The sequence below is a fragment of the Nansenia antarctica genome (assembly GCF_963989245.1).
Source record: "Nansenia antarctica genome assembly, chromosome: 12".
NCBI classification, from domain to species: domain Eukaryota; kingdom Metazoa; phylum Chordata; class Actinopteri; order Argentiniformes; family Microstomatidae; genus Nansenia; species Nansenia antarctica.
In genome coordinates, this window is record NC_137682.1 from 15,828,139 (window position 1) to 15,846,259 (window position 18,121).

Sequence of the window (18,121 nt, forward strand, 5' to 3'; positions counted from 1 at the left end):
CCCTCCTTAGACGACCTGGTGGTCCCGGGCTCCCCCAGGAGCACCATATCGATACCGAACTTAGTGCGGACACCCGATCGGCATAGTGCACTGCAGCTCAGAACTCCTGAGCTCATTCGATCCGCCAACCTCAGCCTCCCAGCAGCTTGGATTACAGGCGCACGCCACTGCGCCCGGCGAGAGAAGGAGAGACTTTCAGGGCTTTTGAGTTTCAAAATCGTGACGTCACCACGTGACCACGTGCATTCCTAGTGGTCTGTGTCCTCCAGTGGACACAGGCGGAATTGCAATTGTTACATTGCTGGTTGTGCCAGTTTAAGGTGGTCAATATGTCAGTCAACAAGAGACTCTAAAGAAAATAGAACTTACTCGCCACTGCCTGCGACCCAACCATTCAGCGCAAGTATTGTGCTATAATTAGCCTACACTTGATAAACCAGTGCTGTGATATTATGTATCGTCTTAAAAACATCTTAGCAAGAGGCACTTCAACAATTATCATAACGTTTATTATGCATCATCTCTTTTTATACAACCTACATTTACATTGATCAGGAGTTGACTACCGAATGAATGAAAATTAATGAATTTCGATTATTTTACGGTACTCAATTATATTTGAACCATTTTCTGGGTCTACCAGTGTATTATGTGTTACGGTACATGTGGGAAAACTAAGGTTAGGGTTAGGTGCTAGGGTGCTACGGTTAGGGTTAGGATTAGGGTTAGGGTTAGACATGCCAGCATGTACCTATCCCTAGCCCTAACCCTAAGCCTAACACATCAACCTATTCGTCATTGATTTCCATTTGTTTTCATACACTTTGTTTTGTTTTGGTTGGATTGTGTGACGCATGAACAAGGCAATTGTATTGGAATCATGGGATGTTTGTCTTGTGACTATGTAAATGTATATGAACACTAAATGTAAATGTAAATGTTTATGTTTATTAATTTAATTTTGATTTGTTCCTCTCTCTCTCTTTTAAATGGATGTGTATGTATTTATTTTGTTGTGTCAAATGCAATTGTGTGATTTATTCTTCATTCATTCACAAAAAAAAGTTTTTTTACATTTGTTTGCACATATTGTTATTATTCAAGATGTTGCACGATGTTGTTGTGTGGTGTTGTATGTGTTATGTATTACCAGTATGTATTGTGTGTATTCACATTATTCACCCTGTCAATGATGGTACACCGATGTCCTTTCAAACTCTCCAAAGACCTGCTGGACTGTTATGTTGTCTATTAAAGGTGCACATTTATTTAATTTCTCATTTTAATTTCAAAATCATCATTATCAATCATCAGGTAATTGTGTCAAAGAGGTTTGTAAAAAGCAATTTACTGTAAATAAAATAAACACATTTAAGGGTGAAAATCCCAGTAAAGAAAAGGCATGGAACAAAAAAAAAGAAATATGTTACAAGTCGGACGAATAACTACAGCGCACCGATGCGTTCTGAGCGTGAGAGAGCAAGAGGGGCTGTAAAGGTTATTTTCGTGCAGTTTACTGGCCGGTCAGTCCGCCTTTTTCCACTATCTTCGGCAGTCATTTTGTAGTTTAGCCATATCCTCATAGTTTAATGCGCATGTATTGTGCAGTTTCAGCCATTTCTAAATGTTTTCTAACTCCTCGTCCTTGAGCGGGTGACAGCTCAGCCATTCACCTGACGGGTCATTCATCTGACGGGTCACTCACAGCTCAGCCGTTCATCTGACGGGTCATTCACAGCAGCGAGACGCACCGTCCTCAACCTCTGGTCCCGTGATGTCGGAACACCTCCTGTGTGAAGCAGACACGGTACCGAGTCCCGGTACTAAAGCCAGCGGCCTCAGAAGACCCTGGGGTCTGGTCGCCACGGGGCTGCTGGGCGGGTCCCTGGTGGCTCTCTACGCGGTGGCGGCGCCGTTCGTCCTCCCGGCCCTGCGGAGGGTGTGTCTGCCCTACGTGCCCGCCACCCCCGCCCAGGTGAATGAATGAATGAATGAATGAATGAATGAATGGTCTTTATTGTCATTGATATAGTACAGGTACCATACAACGAAATTTGGGAGGGGGGACTCCCCTGGTGCTAGGATTTTTTTTTTACTAAAAACAAGAAGGGAAAAGAGCTGGTTTACATAAATAAAGGCTATGTACACTATCCACTATACTATACAAATAAAACACTGTGCTGTACTCTATGCTATGCTATACCTATTCTAACATTTCCTATCTCTGAACCTTATGTACCCGAGGGTTGTCATATTGCACATAGTGTTATTGCACATTCATTTAAAGTGTCGCAGTTTGCAGGTTTGAAATGTTCACAGTTGTGTTTCAGTATTGCACTTGATTACAATCTAGGTGGACAACGTCCTGCAGGTGCTGCAGGCCAGGACAGGCTCCCTGGTCGACATCGGGAGTGGGGATGGAAGGATCGTAAGTGCCCCTGGGACTGGGAGGGTTCGTGGCTGTGTTGTGTGATGTGGGAAGTGGGTTTGGGGATGGTAGTGATTTGGGTAAAAGCGGAGAATCTATAGGCCTAAAGTAAATCAGTAGGCTAAATCACTGAATGCATTCGTACTGCATGGAAAGATGTCAAAGCAAGCTCTTCCCCCTCCGTACAAAATCCCTAATTGCGTGAGTCCATTCATCAACAATGTTACTAGGAGAAAACGTCTTTTTAAAAAAAAATTATGCAGATCACAAAACATCACAGAACACACGATACAAACTATTCAGTTATTCTAAAGCAGTGCAGTGGTAAAGCCTATAAGGACGACTACCAACACTACTCTAAAATGTGTTGAACAATTGCTGCAAATATTTCACTAGTATCCTGGGCATAATCTTACAATAACTCAAATCAGAATAGCTTTTATTACACCGGACCCAATGTACATGTACACAAGTGTACAATCCTTTGGCTTTGGTTCCTCAACATTGGCATTGCAGCATCAAGATACAAAATCACAATAATAGAGTAGAGTCAAATAAGTACAGCAAGTAATAATGAAGTATTAAAGTGATAGTAGTCGTACTACAGCGGAACCAGTCGTACTACAGTGGAATCAAGGGTACAATAATATAAAAAATAAATCTCTTCTTCTGTACATGTGGTACACAGAGAAAGCCAGGTAGTCAGGTAGTGTTCAGGTAGTCAGGTAGTGTTCTAGTAGTAGTCAGGTAGTGTTCAGGTAGTAGTCAGGTAGTGTTCTAGTAGTCAGGTAGTGTTCTAGTAGTCAGGTAGTGTTCTAGTAGTCAGGTAGTGTTCTAGTAGTCAGGTAGTGTTCTAGTAGTCAGGTAGTGTTCTAATAGTAGTCAGGTAGTGTTCTAGTAGTAGTCAGGTAGTGTTCTAGTAGTAGTCAGGTAGTGTTCTAGTAGTAGTCAGGTAGTGTTCTAGTAGTCAGGTTGATTGATTGAAAACCTTTATTGTCCCCAATGGGGAAATTTTGTTGTCAAACAGCTCAGTTAGGGCAGAAAACATTCAGTACAGAAAACAGAAAAACATTCAAGGTAGTGTTCTAGTAGTCAGGTAGTGTTCTAGTAGTAGTCAGGTAGTGTTCTAGTAGTAGTCAGGTAGTGTTCTAGTAGTCAGGTAGTGTTCTAGTAGTAGTCAGGTAGTGTTCAGGTAGTCAGGTAGTGTTCTAATAGTAGTCAGGTAGTGTTCTAGTAGTCAGGTAGTGTTCTAGTAGTAGTCAGGTAGTGTTCTAGTAGTAGTCAGGTAGTGTTCTAGTAGTAGTCAGGTAGTGTTCAGGTAGTCAGGTAGTGTTCTAGTAGTCAGGTAGTGTTCAGGTAGTCAGGTAGTGTTCTAGTAGTCATATGTGTTATTTGTGTAACGTGTCCAGGTGATCGCAGCAGCCCAGCGAGGGTTCCGAGCGTCGGGGTTTGAGCTGAACCCCTGGCTGGTCTGGTACTCCCGCTACCGGGCCCGGAGGGAGGGGGTTCACCGCTCCACCTCCTTCTACATATCAGACCTCTGGAAGGTGAGGTCCACCAGGGGAGGCTGGGGGAGGTAGAACACCAGGGGAGGCTGGGGGGAGGTAGAACACCAGGGGAGGCTGGGGGGAGGTAGAACACCAGGGGAGGCTGGGGGAGGTAGAACACCAGGGGAGGCTGGGGGGAGGTAGAACACCAGGGGAGGCTGGGGGAGGTAGAACACCAGGGGAGGCTGGGGGAGGTAGAACACCAGGGGAGGCTGAGGGGAGGTAGAACACCAGGGGAGGCTGAGGGGAGGTAGAACACCAGGGGAGGCTGAGGGGAGGTAGAACACCAGGGGAGGCTGGGGGGAGGTAGAACACCAGGGGAGGGTGGGGGAGGTAGAACACCAGGGGAGGCTGGGGGGAGGTAGAACACCAGGGGAGGCTGGGGGGAGGTAGAACACCAGGGGAGGTTGGGGGGAGGTAGAACACCAGGGGAGGTTGGGGGGAGGTAGAACACCAGGGGAGGTTGGGGGGAGGTAGAACACCAGGGGAGGTTGGGGGGAGGTAGAACACCAGGGGAGGTTGGGGGGAGGTAGAACACCAGGGGAGGTTGGGGGGAGGTAGAACACCAGGGGAGGCTAGGGGAGGTAGAACACCAGGGGAGGCTAGGGGAGGTAGAACACCAGGGGAGGCTGGGGGAGGTAGCACACCAGGGGAGGCTGGGGGAGGCAGAACACCAGGGGAGGCTGGGGGAGGTAGCACACCAGGGGAGGCTGGGGGAGTTAGAAGTCACAGCATTGTAGGGCAGGGCAGTTTGGTCTACCTCTCAGTCTTTATGCTGGACTGAATATCAATTGTTTGATGTGTTTATTTCTGTTGATAACATTGTAATGTGCGGTTCTCATTTCAGGTTAGTTTTGCCCAGTACTCAAATGTGGTCATATTCGGAGTCCCCCAGATGGTAAACTTCCATTGTTCCAATTGTTATTGTTATTATTATTATTATTATTGTTATTGTTATTATTATTGTTAGTGTTATTATTATTATTATTATTATTATTGTTATTATTGTTAACGTTAGTGCTACTATTATTAGAGTGATTATTGTTATTAATGTTATTATTGTTATTATTATAGTTATTATGATGATGAGGATTATTATTAGAGTTATTGTTGTTATTATTATTATTATTATAGTTATTATGATGATGATTATTATTATAGCTGAGTTGCGTGTGGTTATAATAATAACAGTTGCGTGTGGTTATAATAATAACAGTTGCGTGTGGTTATATAACAGTTGCGTGTGGTTATAATAATAACAGTTGTGTGTGGTTATAATAATCACAGTTGCGTGTGGTTATAATAATCACAGTTGCGTGTGGTTATAATAATAACAGTTGCGTGTGGTTATAATAATCACAGTTGTGTGTGGTTATAATAATCACAGTTGCGTGTGGTTATAATAATAACAGTTGCGTGTGGTTATAATAATAACAGTTGTGTGTGGTTATAATAATAACAGTTGCGTGTGGTTATAATAATAACAGTTGCGTGTGGTTATAATAATAACAGTTGCGTGTGGTTATAATAATAACAGTTGCGTGTGGTTATAATAATCACAGTTGCGTGTGGTTATAATAATAACAGTTGTGTGTGGTTATAATAATAACAGTTGCGTGTGGTTATAATAATAACAGTTGTGTGTGGTTATAATAATAACAGTTGTGTGTGGTTATAATAATAACAGTTGTGTGTGGTTATAATAATAACAGTTGCGTGTGGTTATAATAATAACAGTTGCGTGTGGTTATAATAATAACAGTTGCGTGTGGTTATAATAATAACAGTTGCGTGTGGTTATAATAATAACAGTTGTGTGTGGTTATAATAATAACAGTTGTGTGTGGTTCCAGATGGAGCAGCTGGAGGAGAAGCTGAGCAGGGAGCTGGGGGGCGGGGCCAGGGTGGTGGCCTGCCGCTTCCCCTTCCCCTCCTGGCAGCCAGACGCCACCGCTGGGGAGGGCATCGACACGGTCTGGGTCTACAACGCCTCCTCCTTCTCCTCCCTGAGCCCAGCAGAACCACAGCCCTCCTCCTCCTCCTCCTTCACCGCCCTGAGCCCAGCAGAACCACAGCCCTCCTCCTCCTCCTTCACCGCCCTGAGCCCAGCCGAACCACAGCCCTCCTCCTCCTCCTCCTCCTTCACCGCCCTGAGCCCAGCCGAACCACAGGCTGGGCCCAGTACACCACCAGCAGAACTGCCAAGCACTGCGGACAATACCACCACTTCAAAGCATCCCCAACCCTAAATCAAATCAAATCAAATCAAGTTTTATTTGTATAGCGCATTTCTCACAAGATGTGACTCAATGCGCTTCACATGATGACAGAACACGCAAGCAGGCAAAGGTAACAAACCTGAACACTGTGCATCCAGGTAAACTCCCTTGCAGCCCTCTACTCATAGAGCCACTCATAGAGCGACTACTACCAGTTTGCCTACCAGTGCACAGCAGCGGCTCCCAAATCCCCCCCCCCGGGGAGCCCCTGTCGCCCCACACACCCGACCCGCCCCACCACCAGCACACCCGGACCAGCCAACCAAGCACAGACCATAACAGCCCCGCACCAGGCTAGCCAAGCAGGTAATAGCCCCGCACCAGGCTAGCCAAGCAGGTAATAGCCCCGCACCAGGCTAGCCAAGCAGGTGCCCCAGCGGCGGAACAGACCAGGCACGCGTGGCGGCCGGGGGCCCCCGAGGAGAGGCCCGAGGACCACCGGCGCACAGCAAGCAAGCAAGGGCGGAAAACCTGTACACCTGTACACTGTGTATCCAGGAAAGATTCCCTGCGTCTTAACCCAACCCTAATACTCTCCTACTCTCATACTACGAATGAGGCGGATTTAATCTGGCTTTGTTTTTGGTGGTATTTGACATTTTATGAAGCGGTTGTCAAATGTGTGAGTTTGTCCTGCTCTGCCTGAGTCCTCTGTGCTGCTCAAAGTCGGTTTAGATTGATTGTCATTGCACATATTATACCAAAAGGCCTAGAGTTTCCGTGTTCTGGCCATACAGTCGTATGCACTGGTGATGACGCTAGTGGAAGTAGGCTGGATTGGAGGGCGCGCATAGACGTAACGGAGACACAGCAGACGCAAGCGGGGAGAGGGAGGAGAATGGACAAGGATATACGTAACCAAAACCTCAGTTGTAGCAGCGAAAAGCGAGAATCTACACCCCTCGGTACAGTAGGTTAACACCAACAACCGGGACCACCACTAGGCTGGATATTAGACGGGTAGTCTACTACCCTAGTACCCTAGCTTGAAAATAACACATTTGGTTGACCATTTTTCAAAACATGAAATCCGTCTATTGACGCCGTGCGCCTACAGCCATCGGAACATCGTTTTTGCATTTCCAAGCAATCATTTTGGAAATATTTTGCGCCACCGGGAGGTTGCTCGTGGTCGAATACGGCTATTAGGGATTCTAGAGTCAAAAGGGGTAAATTGTTACTAGGGGCTAACAATGAATCCCGTTATTAGACAGAGAGAGAGAGGTGAAGACAGACAGACAGACAGCTGAAGCACCCAGGCACGGTGGAGGTTCCTCCTCCAGAAAAAAGGGATCAGATCTCCTGCCCCGGGTGGGTAAAAACACTGGAAGATTATGGATTCTCAATCATCCGAACATCTCTATTCCACACGTTTTAAGGGAGCTTTTATGTGCACACCGCAAAGCAGATGTGATAAGGTTGATTTCCCAGGCGAACGCCCCTCCAGAGAGGGCTGAGATGGTACGCACCGCTTTTCTATTGTTGGAATAGATCCTCCACGCACACGCAACTTACTGACCAGCTCCTGAGGTTTCAGGTAGAGAGACCAGCTCCTGAAGGTTCACATAGAGAAACCAGCTCGTATGAGGGTGGCGTATGAGGAGGGTGGCGTATGAGGAGGGTGGCGTATGAGGAGGGTGGCGTATGCAGGAGGGTGGCGTATGAGGAGGGTGGCGTATGCAGGAGGGTGGCGTATGAGGAGGGTGGCGTATGCAGGAGGGTGGCGTATGAGGAGGGTGGTGTATGCAGGAGGGTGGTGTATGAGGAGGGTGGCGTATGCAGGAGGGTGGCGTATGCAGGAGGGTGGTGTATGAGGAGGGTGGCGTATGCAGGAGGGTGGCGTATGCAGGAGGGTGGCGTATGAGGAGGGTGGCGTATGAGGAGAGTGGCGTATGCAGGAGGGTGGCGTATGAGGAGGGTGGTGTATGCAGGAGGGTGGCGTATGAGGAGGGTGGTGTATGCAGGAGGGTGGCGTATGAGGAGGGTGGTGTATGCAGGAGGGTGGCGTATGAGGAGGGTGGTGTATGAGGAGGAGGGTGGTGTATGAGGAGGGTGGCGTATGAGGAGGGTGGTGTATGCAGGAGGGTGGTGTATGCAGGAGGGTGGCTTATGAGGAGGGTGGTGTATGAGCAGGGTGGTGTATGCAGGAGGGTGGTGTATGGAGGAGGGTGTATGCAGGAGGGTGGTGTATGAGGAGGGTGTATGCAGGAGGGTGGTGTATGAGGAGGGTGGCGTATGAGGAGGGTGTATGCAGGAGGGTGGTGTATGAGGAGGGTGGCGTATGCAGGGGGGTGGCGTATGAGGAGGGTGGTGTATGAGGAGGGTGGCGTATGAGGAGTGCGTATGAGGAGGGTGGTGTACGAGGAGGGGGGTTATAATGTCCAATCCCTGAGTGATTCTAGAGTTTCCCAGCTCAGCAGAGCTATAAGTACATGGATTGTATGTTTATTGCTCTCTCATCATCAAGACTCTTTCCCCTGTCTACTGTCGGTCATGTTTATAACCTGTACAAATAAGACAAGCCAATCAAAATAGTGAAAATACCACCGCTCATCCGTGATCAGACTTTAGCTGAGGTGCTGGCACTGAAGAGTATCAATAGAGTGCAAAATAACAGCATCCGCCATGCCTGAAGAAGGTGAGGAGGGTTGAGGGATGAAAAGCTCAGCAAGCTCGCAATAAACAAACAAAAATTGCACAGTGTTTGTGTGTGCGGATGCTGTTATTTTGCACACAAATAAGACAAGTAAAACGTTTATTCCCACAAAGCCTTTTAACTTATATGACTGAAAGTGACTCAATCATTTGTCATAAACATGTGAAATGTATTTTTGCAATAAATGTGTATGTCAAATTTATTTGACGGCCTACAGTATACAAAATAATGTCTTGCAATGTAATCTGGAGGGGTGTCACTCAGCAGAGCTAAATGTTGGTGCACCACATTCTATGACTATAATTGTGTTTTATGACTAGAAATGTCTGTATGAATAAAATTGCAATTTGTAATATCTTGCTGAAATTAATATTATTTATCATTTCCAATCTACCCATAGGCCTATACCCCTATTTACCTAGGAATAATTATGAATTTAGATATTTTTAGATTAAGGTTTCAATAATCTGATCACAGTCGAATGTTTGCGATTGACCAATAAATACTATAGTTTTAGGCATGTTATAGTAAAAAAAAAATATTTACCAGTGTGTTACCAGCGTTTCTCTAAATTGTGTTTGAATATCGCTCCATCGTTCTATGTCGAAAGCGATTTGAACACTTCTAAAAATTCACCCTTCCTTTCCTCCATCCTTACTTCCTTCACTCCTTCCTTAAGGTAAACAACAACAACGACGACGACAACAATAACACATTCTACTAGAGACCGTCTGTAGGTAGAGACATGATTTGATTCCACTATTAGAGTTTGGAAAGAACCCAGTGTTACTCCAGGGAACGGAGGAAGGAGTCATGCAGGGGTATTCGAACAAGGACCTGGGCTGTGTTCGGAATGGCATACTAGCATACTACTCATACTAGATATGACGTAGATTTTGAGTATGCAGTGCGTTCACACTGTATATTATGTGAAATTTGAGTATGCAAGAAATGTATAATAGATTTTCGGTCGGCTGGTATTGGCATACGTATTATGAATTTAGTAAGCAGTATGCAGTATATACTAATTGAGTATGCTAGTATGCCATTTCGAACACAGCCCATAAAAGGGAGCGATGTACGTCATCAGTAAGAGACCCAATGTGGAGTGAAAACGAACCAATGCCGTTGAGCGTCCATCCTGACTGAACTCCATACCTGAAGTGTTCCTCAGTGTCCGCTACTCTCTAGCTTTCTAGATAAATCATTTCTTCTTACCGTATACAATAAGGTAAACGACCTCCTCTTTGATTGCTAACCTGTTACTTCCAATGTGGATGAGGTACTAAACAGTTCGCTAGCTAAGTGCTGCCTGCTCCTTCTAGCTAGAGGCGATATTATCTGTCTTGGCTGAATGTTGGAAAGCAGATTGTATAGAAAAGCCTGTAGCCTTCTATGCACCCTGTGTTTTTGGTCGCCATTCGTTTGTAACATTATTGGTCGTGGCTTGTTATATATATGCATGAATGGGTGTTTGTTTGACATTGCAGTTAATAAAAACCAAGCAACACAGTCATGCCCTGAGTTATTCAGTGTTGGAGAGTTAGTAGTTCCGTTTAACTGCATTTCGCAGTAGCTTGCTGGTAGTTCAACACCATTCAAATCCTAGTAGTGTTTCCGGTGGTTAACTACTTTTTGGTGTAGTAAGCTACTGTCACTACTACTTTCCCAAAAGAAAACAAAAATATTGGAATTAAACTATTATTAGTCCAGCCCTTGAACTGTTTGCTTTGTAATTGCTAGACTAGTTAAATACATTTCCAGTGTAGCTTTTGCAACTCTGTTCAAGCTTACAGTAGATGGATCTGATCAGAATGTTTTGTACTCCCCAGGTGAAGGCTGTACACATGATTGACACTGACAAGAGACCTGTGGGAGGGGACCCTTCTTCCACTGACCCCAGTGGAAAGAACACAGAGAATGAGAAGAAAAAGAGGTCCCGTGTGAAACAGCTGCTGGCAGATGTGAAGAAGCAGGTGGAGTTCTGGTTCGGGGACGTCAACCTTCATAAGGACAGATTTCTGAGGCAGCTGGTCGAGGAGTCAAGAGATGGATGTAAGAACTGTCGACGGGCTGCTGTGGTGTAGCAAAATAGGTTCAGAAACCATACCAATTATGACTTCTTGTGGTTATGTGAAGATGTTTGACATGCTCGGTGAATGCATGCACCCTCCCTTGGCCTGAATGTTTCCCTGTTCCTCTGGAATTAATTGTCAAATTGACTGTAAACTAACGTTGGTTTAATTTTCTCCAGATGTTGATATATCAGTGTTAACAACCTTCAATCGAATGAAAAAGATGACATCTGATGTCAAGCTAATTGCAAGGGCGCTGAAGAATTCATTGGTGGTCGAGGTAAAGTGGATTATCGTGTGTTCCATTTAGGTTTCTATGTTAGTCATTTAGGATTATTGGGTATGTATCTAGGCACAGGTCGATAATTGCCTTGTCATTTCCATGTTTTCAGGTAAACTTAGATGGAACTAAACTGCGACGTCAGCATCCAATCGGAGAGGATCCAAAAGATGTCGATATGCGCACAGTCTATGTGGTAAATACCAGTTATATGTGGTCCTGGCTGTTTTTTAAGGAAGCAAAGTCAAGATTGTCCTTAGTACTTGATATGAAATTAAACTAACAAATATTTTTCAGGAACTTCTGCCCAAGGGTGTCAGTCACGGATGGTTAGAGCGGGTGTTCACCACATGTGGCAATGTGGTTTACATCAGTATCCCAAGATACAAGACTACCGGTCACACCAAGGGGTTCGCCTTTGTGGAGTTTGAGACAGAAGGCCAAGCTCAGAAAGCCATAGAGGTGATGCCATTAATATTCCTCCATATAATCACCACCACCACTGCTCCCCTTGAACCAGTATGAGTTTCTTTTCTGTTAGTTGAATTAACTAGATAGAAAAAAATGTCATCCTTTAAACAGATGCTGAATAACCCCCCAGAAGATGCCTACCCAAAGCCAGGGATCTTTCCCAAGACCAAGAACAGGAAGCCTATCCCCCCTCTAGCCAATGAGAGTGCCACACAAGGTGGGTGTAGTGAACGAGGAAGCACAGCTCCATGGAAACATCACACAATAAAACAGGACAGAAACCATGATATGGCACCCAGGCTCCTAATTTAACTCATCTTATCTCTCATGAAAGGGAGGTGTAAATGTGCCTGTTGACTTTTTATTATTATTATATTACACCTTTCCATTCATCTATCCAACGTGTATCTTTGCAGACAAGGAAGAGAAGACGAAGAAGAAGAAGAAGAAATCCAGGGGGAGTATAAAAGAGGAGGACGGCCCGTTACAGACATCCTCGGGAAAGGCCATAGAACAGGAAATGGCGCCTGAGCCCTCGGTGAGAAAGAGGAAGCGCTCAGCTGAGGCTGCAGAGGCAGAGACTGCGTGTGCCCAGAAGATGCCATCCAAGGTGGAGAAAAAGAGACACCGGTCATCAGCAGGGGAGGGGTCAGAGAGTGCTGACCAGGGGGAGATGCCGTCCAAGATGAGGAGGACCAGCGAGGGGGAGGAGGCTCCCAGGGAGAGGGAGGAGATGGAGAGTTATGGGAAAGGTAATGGCTCAGCTCATTGAATCAGAAAGGTAATGGCTCAGTTCATTGAATCCGTTTGGCTCAGTTCATTGAATCAGTTTGGCAGTGTTATTTGCGCACTGACATGCAAACCTACCCTTTTCCCAGTGATCAAATACTCAATATCAGTAGGTAGCACAGCACTTCCAAATAGACACCCCTCATATATGCTTCCAGATGTCAGATTAAGATGTGTATGTGGGTAGTAGTTGCTTCGTAAACATAACCCTTCGTAAACGGGAGGTATTATTGAATCCAGCCCTAATGATCATCTCCTGTGGAAAAACCTCATAATCTGCTCAGTTGTAAGAACTGAACTCACAGGGTTATCTTTGTTTCAGCTTCTCAGATATGTTTTTTTTTCTTCAGATCTACCAGTCAAGAGTGAGAAGGAGCAAGAGTTGGAGGAGGAAAAGGTGGAGGTGGAGGTGGAGGGAGAAGGAGAGGACTCTCTGTTAAAAGCAAAGAGGAAGAGGAAGAAGAAGCACAAGGAGAGAGTGAAGATTGGGGAAGAGGTCATTCCTCTCAGAGTTCTGTCCAAGTAAGTTATATGTAATTTTAATTAGACCAATAGCATTGATCCTCTAAATAACCAGATTGATGCCAATAGCATTGATCTTATTTGACCATTTTAAAATGCATATAAAGTTGCTCCACAGGGTGGACAATAAAAAAAATAAAAAAAATCTGCATCTCGTCCGAGATAAAATAAATAAAAATAAATTATTATTAATAATAATAATAATAATAATAATACAGTCAAAGGAAAGCATTGTTATTGAATGTACAGGAATTTACTTTGACTGTTGGCTACTCAACCACCCCCCCCTCCCACCTCTCTCTCTCTCTCTCTCTCTCTCTCTCTCTCTCTCTTTCTTTCTCTCGTCTCGTCTCCTTCCCTTTCCTCCACTCACTTGTCTGGATGGAAGGAAAGACTGGCTGGTCCTGAAACAGGAATATCTGACCCTGCAGAAGCGGAGTATGTCAAATCTGAAGAAGTGCTTGGTTAAAGTCGACCACAAGGGGGATAAAAGGCAGATTGAGTCAGAGATGGACACCAGTCTCCAGCATAAACAGACATGTAAGCTTCTAATACTTCCAGAACCTAGTCCATCAACTGTAGAAAGCAGGTGTCAGGATAACACACAAAAAAGAAAGAATCTCACTCTCAATATTATCTTTATTATCCAAAAATGTATTGTGATCTGTGTTTTTTTTGTTTGAAGCTGATAATAGTGTAAAGCCAGATGAAAAGGAGACTCCTCTTGGTCCTCAGTTTGTGAGTGGAGTCATCGTGAAGATCACACACACCAAGCCACTACCTGGCAGAAAGTGTATAAAGGTATGATGTGGAACAATCTAAACATGTCTGTTTTTTTTAGATTTAGTTTTACTTGTGTATGGTTGGAAAATAGTATACCCAAAAAAAAAAATTGTGTGTGTGTAGGACGCACTCTCTGAGGTGTCACCAGTAGTGTACGTTGACACCATCGATGGGGACGCTGAAGGTCACGTCCGCTTTAACACCCCAGAGGACGCCGCGGCCATAATCACTGCCAGCTCTGAGCTCCAGAAAAAACACAGCTGGCAACTGGAAATGCTCTCGGGTAAGCAGATTATCCCAGTTCATTCCCTCAGGTCACTTATATAGACTCTCTGACAAACATACTTTGGAGTGAACTGTCCTTTTTTTATAATTTGGTTGAATCATGTCTCCTAAATGGGCAATCACTCATTTGATACACTCATTGTAGGAGACCATGAACAAAGGTACTGGCAGAAGATCTTGGTGGACCGCCAGGCCAAGCTGAATCGGCCAAGGGACAAGAAACGGGGCACAGAGAAGGTCGGCATTATTTTTCCAAAATTTCCTGGCAGACCGTGATGTTGTTTTTATCTGAACAATGTTTCTCTTGTCTCTCTCGGCTCTTGCGTCTAATTTCTCTCTCCTCTTTTGTTTTTTTGCCCCAGCTGATTTCCAAAGCAGAGAAAATCATCAATGCCAGGGCCAAGGAGGCTACTAAGCACATCCGCTTCTTTGAAGACTGATCAGATGAAAGATGTTATTTCTTACTGTATAAGGCAAGCCATCAAGATGTGTGTCCTCTATCCTAACCACAGGAATTTTTCAGGATTGATTTTATTCCCTGAAAGCTAAATGCATTTTTTTTTTTTTCTTCATAGGTTTTTTAAAGTATTTTTCCTCTGTTCATGGGAATGCTATAAGCAGGAATGACGCCATGTTTTTTGTTGTAGGCTATAAATAAGTCATGGCTATTTGATGTTTATTTTTAATGCTCTCAAATCTAGTTCCCCTGGAAGGTTGTGTCCCCCATTTCCACTATATATATGAATTGTGTATATACTGTAAATATCTTGAGTCCAGATATTTGTTGAAGATGTCATGGCAGTAATGTTGCTTTCTTTTGGATGAAATGTTCTTTTTTAATTAAAAAACATCAACCTTTGGTGAACATTGTTTAGTAAATGTAAATCAATATGATATTGAGATATTATTGTTTGGATTGCTATACCAGTATCTAATTTTTCATCAACATAACTAATGTCTATGTCCATCTTAATAATGTGTTAGTTGTGTAAATCCTGGGTTCAATGCATCACATTTCATTACCAGATGGGAGGAGTCTTAAAACATCAGGCAGATGTTTCCCTTGCTCTCTCACACAATGTTAACCTCAGATTATAAGCACATATCCATTAAATGTGGTGTGCTTCTTTCATATTCATAGCACTTATGCAACATTAAATACCCCTCAACTCGAGTTATGTAACATTCCACACAATACTGTTGAATCCCAGTTAGAATATAAAAAAAAGGCACAAATGCACAATCAGGTTTCTGCAGTGGTTTTAATGGGACCATATATAACAATACCTGAGGTGCAGTGTGTGTGATAAATCCATCTAGTTAAAATGTGAGTTCATATTGGAATACAAAAATAACAATCCCCTGTGGATGCTGTGCTGGTTGATGGTCCAGATTCTACGGTGCCCTCTTGGCTCTGCTGGGGACCCTGCAGGTTGTCTTGCTGTGGGAGTATGAGGGCTTTCCTCTGGTGGCTGAGGCTTGCTGAGTCAGCCCTGTGGCCTCCACCGAGATGGTCCGGTAAAGCCTGTGCCCACTAGCCGATGTGGAGGTGTACTCAAAGCCCGGGGGCGAACTATTCTGGGCAAGGCAGGGGGGGATCTCCTTGGGAGTGTGAGCGGAACGGTACACAGTAGCCTCTTCCTCCGTGGGCTTCTGGCTGGGTTTGAAGCTGGCGGTGCGTGGGGCCGTTTTGGGCGTGTACGCAGAGCGGAAGGTGGTGGTGTTCTCGAACTCTCCCGTGGGTTTCTGCAGCTCGTCAGTGCGCACCATAGGAGGGCGCCGCACCGTCTCCCAAGCCCTGTAGTCCTCCTTCATGGTGGACCTAGCCTGGAAGGGCTCCTCCCTGTCCGTTACCCAGGCTTGAATAGGGGGTCGGGCTGACGGGGGTCGCTGCTGGCACTCGTTGTTCCATAGGTAGTCGGCATGTGCTGTCGTCAGGAAATCCATGTCCCCCTCGGGAGGGCAGTACTCCTTAGCCTTGTGCCGGTGCCTGGGCGCCATGGGCCAGGCTTTGTACTTGTCTCGGAACTCGCTGATCCCCTCGAAGGCGGCCGTGCTGCTCTCCCAGGCCACCTTGGCTCTGATGGGCTTGACGGCTTCAGCCGGCAGGCCCTTGTAGTCCTGGCGGTGGGTGGAGACCCCATCGAGGGGGGCACTGGTGGGCCGGTAGGTCGGCTTCTCCCTGGGCCGCCTGTTTTGCACTGGGTGGCGCACGTACTGCGTCTTGTAGTTGGTGGCACCGTCGAAGGGTAGTGTTTCCCGTACCTCGGGGGTAGGTTTGAAGCTCTCCCTGGCCTCCGCAGGGCCCTTAGGGCAGAAGTCGGCTCTGAACGTGGTGGTAACCTCAAACTTGCCCTCGTTCATCTTCAGGTTGTCACTCATCCTGCAAGGTTGTCGTTTCTCGGCATTCCATGCTCGATAGTCCTCTTCAAATGATAGAAGAGATAGAGGACTAGGTTTAATATGATATGCCCAGTTTTATTACTTCTCTACTCATTAAAACATAAACAAGAGATACTGGTTTGGATGTTAATTGCCATTACTGATTTAATCTCATGATATTCTCTTTAGTTACGATGCACATACCTTTTTGTAAGGACTGGGCGACCATCTTGACTGTGGGTGGATGGTACTCCTCTCTCTTGGTCACTATGTTCTTCTGAACAGAGTGTGTTGGGTAGTCATGATCATAGGTGCTAGTGTGTCTCATGTGCCCGTCAGGTGGCACATACGTCCTGGGGACCTTTGGTGGCCTCTGTGTCACTTCATGGGCCACATAGTCTGAGCTGAAATGCACGAGTCTCATTTGTTAGACAGATGAAAACAAAAACTTCAGCAAGATGCAGATCCAGATTTCGTTTTCTCCCTTGTTTTTTTCAAAATGATGCAATAGAGCAAGAGTGATTAAGTTATGTATTGAATATTATTAAAGTACAAGGATTACTTATACAAAAAGATAGATTTTAAAATGTTTATTATTATAGCTTTTATTATGAGACCACATAGACACCTGCTCCTCCCTTACCTGAAAGTGGTCAAATTGGCTATCTTTCCCTCCGGTGGCTTGTACTCATTAATGAGCTTCTTGGATGATCTGACTGCTACAGCCCAGTGACCAGGGAACCTGTCCTGATATTCCGTGATGTAGTCTGGGAGCAGGACACGCGGCTCCTCTGGTTGAGACCCCTGTGAGCAGTGGTGCTTCCTGCAGGATAAAGGGTTTAGGCTTGGTGAGATTGTTCAGAATGGTGCTGGAAAATATGTGGAGAAATATTCTGTAGTCAGTATTTTCTATTATGTAGTCAGTATTGTCGTATTAAATATGCTGTAGTCAGTGGTGCATGCTTCAAATAGAATTGGAATTAATCTGTTCATATTAGAAACTTGTGGTGAAATGAATGCGTTCTCCCTGTCAGTCAGATTTTTTTTAAATCGAGTTTGAACCTGTCCATTGACAACAGGATTCATTCTAATCACTGTACTGCTGCCACTGATAACGGTTCCGAGTTCAATCAGATCTAAAACATTTGCGTCTGTGATTGAATATCAATTAAAAAAACTACCCCGTAATTAATAATGCCCCACCCCAAACTATGTGCTTCCCTGTCCTCCTCTCCACCATACAGTGTCAGTCACACAACTCTATACTTTCAACTCTCAGATTACAGAAAATGTATTTGATGAGAAACGCATGAACTTACCTCATTAGTAAAGATGGAATCTACAAGATCTGCATATAGCCTACCGTAAAAAACATCGCGCCCGTGCGTTTTTACCCTGTGCGCTCGGACGCAGTGTTTCATCGTTCCAACAGCGTTTAAATTATTGACCAAAGAACATGGATTGTGTTGTACCAATGGAGTGCGTAGCGACGGAGAGAGAGCGTCTAAAAATACCCCAGAGTGGATTACTCACTCTCACTCTGACGGTAGAAGCAGTGAGCCAAGGCAGACGCGACTCTCTGATGAAATGCTTTTTATCATCTACGCAGAATATTTTTCAGGCC

At 45.0% G+C, this 18,121-nt stretch overlaps 3 protein-coding genes across 3 annotated transcripts; 2 read left to right on the forward strand and 1 right to left on the reverse strand.

The window, feature by feature from the left end:
* Positions 1-1,774: 1,774 nt before the first annotated feature.
* LOC308168924 (ATP synthase subunit C lysine N-methyltransferase-like) lies at positions 1,775-6,224 on the forward strand (the record flags this gene model as incomplete). The annotated part of the gene is made up of 5 exons (XM_080543564.1): positions 1,775-1,975; positions 2,354-2,428; positions 3,838-3,975; positions 4,823-4,873; positions 5,829-6,224. 5 exons carry the CDS (start codon positions 1,775-1,777, stop codon positions 6,222-6,224), a joined length of 861 nt encoding a protein of 286 aa, XP_080399690.1.
* A 3,850-nt stretch (positions 6,225-10,074) lies between these two features.
* Positions 10,075-14,974, forward strand: larp7 (La ribonucleoprotein 7, transcriptional regulator). The gene is made up of 13 exons (XM_080542667.1): positions 10,075-10,141; positions 10,743-10,965; positions 11,165-11,265; positions 11,378-11,461; positions 11,563-11,727; positions 11,848-11,953; positions 12,153-12,488; positions 12,876-13,047; positions 13,436-13,587; positions 13,733-13,848; positions 13,954-14,113; positions 14,261-14,352; positions 14,478-14,974. Exons 2-13 carry the CDS (start codon positions 10,758-10,760, stop codon positions 14,553-14,555), a joined length of 1,770 nt encoding a protein of 589 aa, XP_080398793.1. The 5' UTR covers positions 10,075-10,141; positions 10,743-10,757; the 3' UTR covers positions 14,556-14,974.
* Positions 14,975-15,492: 518 nt separating this feature from the next.
* On the reverse strand, positions 15,493-17,821 carry LOC308168925 (stabilizer of axonemal microtubules 1-like; the record flags this gene model as incomplete). The annotated part of the gene is made up of 4 exons (XM_080543565.1): positions 15,493-16,541; positions 16,702-16,901; positions 17,141-17,320; positions 17,817-17,821. The coding sequence occupies 4 exons, from the start codon at positions 17,819-17,821 to the stop codon at positions 15,511-15,513; spliced, it is 1,416 nt and encodes a 471-aa protein (XP_080399691.1). The 3' UTR covers positions 15,493-15,510.
* Between the last annotated feature and the right edge of the window lie 300 nt (positions 17,822-18,121).

What these genes read in the sequence shown, in the direction of transcription:
- larp7 (XM_080542667.1), top strand. Translation starts at nt 10,758, where the DNA reads ATGATTGACACTGACAAGAGACCTGTGGGAGGGGACCCTTCTTCCACT. An exon ending in AGAATTCATTGGTGGTCGAG is followed by an intron (nt 11,266 to 11,377) that starts GTAAAGTGGATT and finishes CCATGTTTTCAG; the next exon opens with GTAAACTTAGATGGAACTAA. An exon ending in AGAAACGGGGCACAGAGAAG is followed by an intron (nt 14,353 to 14,477) that starts GTCGGCATTATT and finishes TTTTTGCCCCAG; the next exon opens with CTGATTTCCAAAGCAGAGAA.